The sequence below is a fragment of the Trichoplusia ni genome, chromosome 19 (assembly GCF_003590095.1).
Source record: "Trichoplusia ni isolate ovarian cell line Hi5 chromosome 19, tn1, whole genome shotgun sequence".
Lineage (NCBI taxonomy): Eukaryota > Metazoa > Arthropoda > Insecta > Lepidoptera > Noctuidae > Trichoplusia > Trichoplusia ni.
Window position 1 is genome coordinate 6,744,425 of NC_039496.1, and position 7,923 is coordinate 6,752,347.

Here is a 7,923-nt window from a genome sequence, read left to right on the forward strand (position 1 = left end):
AGATAACATTTAGCTCTTATTACGCTATCCCTACTGTTCAGAGTCACGTAATCTGCCCACTCAAATGTGATCCGAAAATCCACAAAATTTACAATAGAGCCAAAATAGCAATAACCCTGGTTATATTCGATTTGGTACCACAACAGGCATTAGACTAATGACATTAACGCCGACACATGTCTAGCATGCCAATCTAGTACACTTAGTATTGAATAGCTACAGGTATCGATTGATTTGACATCTGAAGGACTTGTAAGTAGCTTTTTGATGTACTTTGATGATGTCATCTGAGATGTAAAGGGCTTTAATTGGGTAGGGCATGCAGTGTAGAGTACGTGGTTTGCATGTGTGAATAGAACAAGTTCATTGTAGAGGGCGAATAAAATACGCTGTGTGAAATATTTGATGAGATTTTTTTTCTTTTTCAGTTTTTCGGTTTTATTTTGTAGAGTTTGTTTGCAAGCTCCAGTCACGTACTGTTTGAACGATTCAACATAAACTTAAAAATCAAATAATGTTTAAAATATTGTTGGGGCTGTCACGTTTCTGTCTCACAAACAATCGAAAATACATTGAAAAAGAAACCTAATGTTTTTATTTCTGTACATCTTACAAGTACAAAAGTCCAAAATTTAAAATTAACTTAACTTCAAAATCTTCAAAAACTGAATTGTTCATCACTTTTCTCACTGTCGAAACCAGATCAAGCTTCAAAATTTTCCTATCCCTCTGGATAATCAAGAACACTAGAGATTCGTAGAGCAATTTTCAATTCGCTCGGCACCCTTCATTCGTCCGTCAAGTTCGGTGCTCCCGAAATCCCATGGCTCTTCATATTAGCTGTGGATTCGATTGGAGCCAATCGTTCACAGTCAAACCATTTTCTAACTTGCAGTTGTGGGTTAGTGTGGTTTAAAGGAGAATTTGAATTCGTGTTTTACTAGAGTAAACGATAAACGTATTGAGATTAGAAAAAAAAAATAGTGTTACTACCTAGCGGTCTTATGATTAAAAAAACATGTTCCAAAAATATTATACTCGTTTGAAACCATATTACCTATTTAAAGGATAAAATGTCTGTAAAACTCAATTCGTCATAAAATTTCTAATTTTGCAACGATAAAGAATACAATAAAGTGTGTGTAGACTTGGCGTAGACTTTTTCTGACGACGTAGACGCTTCTCGTAGCAATATCGTAGCGCTACGGTGCTCGTAGCATCACACGATATCGCGGTTGCAACAAAAATTTAATAGCATTTACATTTATGACTTCAAGATGCTCTTAGTAACTTTGTAATAATAATGGCAATATATCTTTGGCGTATGACAATTTATTAGAAAATTCTAGAGATATGTGACATAAAAGTGTGATCGTAAATGTGAATTGCAACTTTGATCTCTCCAATTTATTCTTCGGTAACTGTATTGCGTAATAAAAAGCAAATATCAATACATCTAAAATGCGTTACTTTTAAATAAGTATATCCCTCAGGCGTGCGTTTAATAGCGAATCATTGTTTACAAAAATATTACGGTGCAAATGGAAAACCTAAGTCGAAAACAACGTTTCACCGCAAACACTTTACCGATAAGCCAAATGAAACCCAAAGAAAAAATCGCGTTGTCACAACACTAGGGGGTGGATCGTTTTGGGGTAAAGGGGGGATGATTTAATAAATATTCAAATAAAGAAAGAGGTCCATTGGGCTCCAACGACGGACGCACGGCCTGAACCGAGCACTCTGTATTACAGTGTCGATTTGCGACAAACAGACAAAAATACATTGTAAGTGAATAGTAATAAGGTTGTCTTTGTAATGACTGACGACAGCGTTTTGTAACTAAATACAAGCGGTTCAATATTTTTTGTTTTTCATCAACTTGTCTTAATTATACTTTCGTAAACAAATCGTGTAACATAATAAGTGTCCTTTAGAAATAAAAAATGTACAAATTAAATCAATACAGGCTCTTGAAATGTTCTGTCTAATTTAAAATTCTAGACGCATTAAATAAATCTAAACCTCTATTAAATAAATCATACCATTACTTAAAACAAAATGTTCCCAATTAAAATTTTGAGATTTTTTTATCTCGATTATATCGTATTATTATAGTTATTATTTTGTATATTTCTTTTAAGCTCATTTTCGGAAAAGTGTGTGAATTTCTTAAAAAAAAAAGTTTAATTTATCAGCCCTTTCTAAGAATAAATTGTTAAAGCCTACATAAGTGTGCATCCTGTACCCCACGGCCCCGACACAATAAACGTTTAACGCTGACAAAACAATACCCCGAGATAAAGGCTCTTGAAAAAACTTCATATTTGATACTTTGACGCCGTTGACGCAATAACTGCCTCTTCACGATAAAATGATAAGCTCCGGCTAACGGAGGTTTAATTTTAACGGTTTAAGATGCTTAGATCCGTTTCTGGTTATGTTAATTTGGTGTAGTTTTTAGGCCGTTATTCTATGGTCGCATCACACAGGTACATTTTTATTTAAATGACTGAAACTTTGTTGAAGGCAAAAAAAAATTCTTTAAAATCATATTTTGTAGACAAGTACGACAGATGAAAATATATTCTTTTGGAAATTGCTAGAGAAAGAAATTCTGTTAGTAATCTCTAATGTGAAAAAAAATACCACTTCTATTGAATCCATTCAGTGATGGAAAGGATGTAATTATATCGAAACAATTACCCGAAATTGAACCAGTGGATAACGATACCTGCGAAACGCATAAAATAGCAGCGTTAATATTAATACATAATCCAGTTAAGATTAAACCAAGTTGATTATTTTCCAGTTTTGACTTATTAAGTCATTCAAGCCATCTTAAACTCGGAAGATTCGTTAAGAAGGTTCTTAACAAAACAGTCCTTGGAGACGATGAGTTTCAGCATTTTTCGAGATAAGGCCCCTTTCGCGTGAATTTAAAAATATTTATGCCATAACATTGGGGAATTTATTAATACATTTGATGCTTGCGCAAGCTATAAAATTTGAGTCATGATCACTTGAAAACGAATTCTAAAGTACGAGCTAAAAAATGATTGGTCTTTTTAATTTGTATTTTAGACTAAATAGGCTCAAAGTTAGACATATATTATTTCCTTCTGTCTCTTGGTAACTTTTGACAATCATTTGAAAACATTATTCAAACCAAAACGTGATCGTTTAAAAATATCGTCGAGTACAAATTTGGAAACGATCACGTAAATATATTTTATTATTTTCTTTTTGGTTAATCGTATTGTTTTTTTCTAAGCAAGCAAATAAATACCGGTATTCTTCTCCATTAGAACAGCTGACCATCAACTGGATAAAGATTTGCCTCACTATATATGGTTAACATAAAATAAAGCATCAAATTTTGGAGGTCGGCACAAGACTCCCACTCACCGCGACGTCAAGGGAAAATTAAATATAAATAATTGCGTAAAAGCTTAATCGATCATTAACCTGAACTAACCGCCTCTGAACTGCGTGTGATATTTGTATGAGACATTGATGAATTATGAAAATACCCGCCATCCCTCAAAAACAAAATGATCTTGATTTCCCAAAGGCACGGAAACCGATACGGTAGCTACTTTGACATTTACGTTACCTTTACTCTGACGTAAATGCTTAAACATTATAAAAATAAAATATTTTCGGTACAGTATCATTTTACTAAACGAATAGTTGAAAAAAGGTGCAAAGGTGTTTATTTTTAAAAGCGTTTTTGGTTAGCATGAAACGATTTCTGTTTTAGGTATATGAAAGTTCTAAATTTGAACCGGAGCCTTATCGTTTTACACGTTCGCTAAATTGAACACTTGCTACCATTCGTTTATTTATGGTTCACTAAATAACAGGCGCCTTAATACCAGAAACAATTAAACTTCAATATTTTAGATTAAAACCTAATTCTTGATGAATCATCAGTTTTCTTACATCTCTAATTTTTAACTAAAATCTCCAAATGTATGTTTTTTTACTCATCAATCAAGCAAAGGTATCAAACCATTCAGTCTCTCGATTAAGATTGTTTTCAAACAGATTTCGAACTTGATGCAAACTTCTTTTAGTTACAATAAAGGCAGTCGATATAAAAACTTGTAGAACATGGCGCCGATATTCCAAAGCGGTATTACTTTTTTATAAAATGGCTCTTGCAATCTTTGAATATAGAATGATTCGTTGTCATTTTTTAAGATCTGTTTTTCCTATTTGGCAACTAAACGTAAAATTGTTTCCAGGCTTTATAGCATTTCATTTCTTTTGAAGAAATTTTCAAAGACTTTGTTTTATAATAATTTATTGCAGAACTGAGTCACGAGAGACACAGAAGCAGAGGTCTGTACTTTTTTCTACATTTTGGTAACTCTTCATTTTGTTTTATCAAAGATAACCAGATAATTTTGTACAGGAATCATGTAAGGTTTTTTTCTAATATGAATACAATTTCCCACTTATGTCGTGAATTTTTGTGTTATAGCCAAAACCTTAGGAAAGTTGAATCAAATTGAAAACAGCTAACGTAGAGATACACATACGAATATCATTCGAAACATACATATTATGGGAGTAATGGTAAAAAAACTGTTACTTTAGAAAGACTTTCCGCTTAGAATTTGCGTTTAATCTCATAAAAACCAAATTTGTCTAGATATTAAATGTACAAAATGAGTACACCTTACTTGATTACACTGTTTAGTGTGTTCAAAGCAATATTAAGTATATTCATTGAAAATTCCTTTCCAAAAAGAGAGTAAAACCCGTGCATAACTCCGGCTCTCATGACATAAGGTAAGTGCCCTTCAATCGCTTGAATTGAGTTCCAACCATGACTTTGATTGGCTGAGCTAAGTGCATACAGTTTTATGCTAGGTTTTATTAGTTGAGGCTTTTAATTTTCACTTTTATATTCAGTCTTAAGTGGTAAACGGAGTATGGGTTTTTTGCGTTGGAAGTTTCTGTAATTTTATTTTGCTGGAGGAAATGAAATTCATATTATTTGATTTTTTTAGCTTGTTTCTTAATCATTCTAAATGCTTATTCAGATATTGTGAGAGGCTTTAAATGAAAGTATATTTTTGTGGAAATATTTTCTTACAGAAATTGGAGTCAGTACAAGCACTCCGTACATTTTTCAACTGTTTCTTACTCAATCCTTATTTTCATAACTTCAACAAACATATGAGCCAGCTCAACAAAAATTTACAATTTATGACGTAACCCACTTTCGGGTTTAGACAGCAAATTGCAACAAGCGTACGCACAAAATTTATGTACGATGTCTGTACAAGTTACGTCGCGACGTTATCGTAAATACGGACAGGAGAATGACTATGGGGAATAAAGTTATGGGTCATTTTGTGAAAATGGTTAGTGCCTGAGTAATGTTAACTACGTAAGTGGCGGATTAGGGATTATTTCAGCAAGAGAGAGTACTCAGCCTTGATAAACCCTTATCTTAGGGATTCTTAAGAGCGTCTGCTTGCACGTTATTTACACGTGTAGATCACCGGTTTGCCAGGTGAGCGAGGTGATTAGTGAGATGTGGATCTGGTTTGTGTCACACATGTGTTTGTGGCTGTGTCGCGAAGAATATGACATAGTTAAGGCTGTTTTTAGGATGTTAGGTATGCGTTATTGTGAGTTCCCCAAAAGGTATGAGAAAAGTATCAGAAAAAAATGTCTTTTCAGCGTGACCTGTGATAGTTCTGGTGATAATTTTGTTTGGTGGACTTTGGGTGATTTTTGAATAATGCGTATTTTTGTGAATATGTTTACAGTGTGGTACTTACAGTGTAGCGCAAGGGGGGCACATAGCCGAGAGCGCACGAGTGCTCGCCCGCCGCTCGGCCGCGCCGCCGCGCTACCGCATGGCGCTGGCCCGCCAGAACCGCGCGATGAGCAGCCCGCGCGCGACAAAACCGCGCGTCCAACGCCCGCGCGACCACGACAACCAGTCCACGACTCCCCACCAACAGTCCGACTGCCAACAATTCACAACATCGTCACTTTACTCTAACCTGTATACAGCCGCCACCGACCGCCGCGTCGCCTGTACATGACATGACACTCGCACGTTAATAATGTATGAAAACTTTTTCGTATCCCAACAATGTCGCATTGCAGAAAAAGCCGCTCCGAGACATTAACTCGCTTTGTCTTCTAGTACGACTTTACATGCTAGCTTATTTATTCACGGGGAAAATTGCGTGCTCGCGTGGACGCGACGTGGTGTCTGCGGCCGTTAAAATTGATCGGGCTTGTGTATACTCACATTAGCATGCCAGCGTCGGCCTCCCGGTTATCAACTATCGTTAACGTAAACAATTGAACACACAATCATTTTGTCGAGTGGCGCGGCGCGATATCACATGCCGGTCGGACGCGGATCGAAGGAGCTCGGGCGGAGGCGCCCGGCTCGTCAGAGCATCGGCCCCGGGGGCTCGGCGCCGCAGGGCTGCCACCGCCACCACACCGTATGCGGCGTTTGCTTGCTAAATGAGCGGATTAGGTGCGCGGGGCGGAAGTGTCGGAGGCGACACGCGCGTCGTTGCCACTGCAGGCCGCCACTGAGGCGGGGCGGCCCGGGAAAGCCGCCCCGCGCCCCTCGCGCCCCCGCCGCCGCCCTCCCGCGCCTCCCCGCCCGCCATGTGCCCGGAGCGCGCTCAGCCTCTCGCCTCGCAAAGGGTTGTCGGCAAAGGGAAATTGCTACTATCGTCTTTTTGTCGTGACGACAATTGGCCGTGCTTTAGGCGGCGTTTTCTCTTTGACCGGGGGTCTGCAGGAGGTCGCTCATTGCAAATGAGACGTTATTTTATTTAGTTTTTGATAGAAAAAAATATATTAAAATAGTTTTCAGTCATGTATTGGGGTCGGTGCGTTATGTAATGCTGAGCGGGTGCCATGGTCGTCCCACAGACGCAGCGCGCCTGTCGGAATACCCCTAACGCAGCCCTTAAATTTCTAGTGAAACGTTACGAGCGAGTGCGAAGTTTGCCGAGTTCGGCCGAGCGGCAGGGCACGAGCGCGGCCGAACGCGCGCGACCGGCGCCGCCCAGTCAATAAGGCCGTCTCCACTCGCCGAACAAAGACACTAACCTATAATAATTACATTTAATTAAGGATAACTGGACTATTTTGTATAATAAGCATATCGCGCTGCAGCGTTAGCATCCAGATTTCACACTAGATTAACGAAAATTATTTTATACATGAGAGTTGGTTAGCTGACTAGACTGGGTGCGGGAATATTTTATCTCGAACCTTAGAAATAATTAGTACTTTTAAAAAATTAAAGAAAAAGAAAAATAAATAACGTATATTTTCCATTCAAATAATTCATTTACTTTCAACTCACCCTTATATTTACCGGCACACGTTGCGCGTTTTAAGTTGCAATAACGTTTGATTACGCTTCGCTACAGACACGAGTGTGTGGGACTAGATTTATTAACACCACTTTGAGTTCAATCGCTTTCTTTTGCGGCGAGTTTCATATTGAATCAATTAATTTATGTTATATTAATGTTTGCTCACTGTAAATCTTGTTCAGTTTTAACTTTGTTGCGGTTTTAATGCAGTTTTATTTAGAATGCATGTTTACTGTTGCGTTAAATATGTTTATGATTCTGTTTATTTGCAATATTTGTTTTAATTGGTCAGCAGTTTAGTTTGAATAAATTTAAACGATATCGTAGTTAGCCTCGTCTCATATTCAAGTAATTGTTATATTTTTCAACTACTATGCTAGTTGCAAAAGACAAAAGAGTAAAAAAAACTATTCGAAAAACTATCAAAAAAAAATCGTATGCTTTCTGTGCTAAAATCTAAACAGAATGCTCGACGCATAGAATCAGGAACTTTCACACTTATATATCACTATATGACAGACACTCAGACGTATAAGTATCTGCG

At 37.4% G+C, this 7,923-nt stretch overlaps 1 protein-coding gene across 1 annotated transcript in view; it reads right to left on the minus strand.

Annotated features, from left to right (window-relative positions):
* Nucleotides 1–6,615, minus strand: part of LOC113503414 — a 46,224-nt gene extending 39,609 nt beyond the window's left edge. Inside the window, exons 1-2 of the mRNA XM_026885361.1 lie at nucleotides 6,284–6,615; nucleotides 5,802–5,992 (exon numbers count right to left, since the gene is read on the minus strand). Of these exons, the coding sequence (XP_026741162.1) occupies nucleotides 5,802–5,992; nucleotides 6,284–6,291 (199 nt within the window). The 5' untranslated portion in view covers nucleotides 6,292–6,615. The remainder of the gene's footprint in view (nucleotides 1–5,801; nucleotides 5,993–6,283) is intronic.
* Nucleotides 6,616–7,923: the final 1,308 nt, after the last annotated feature.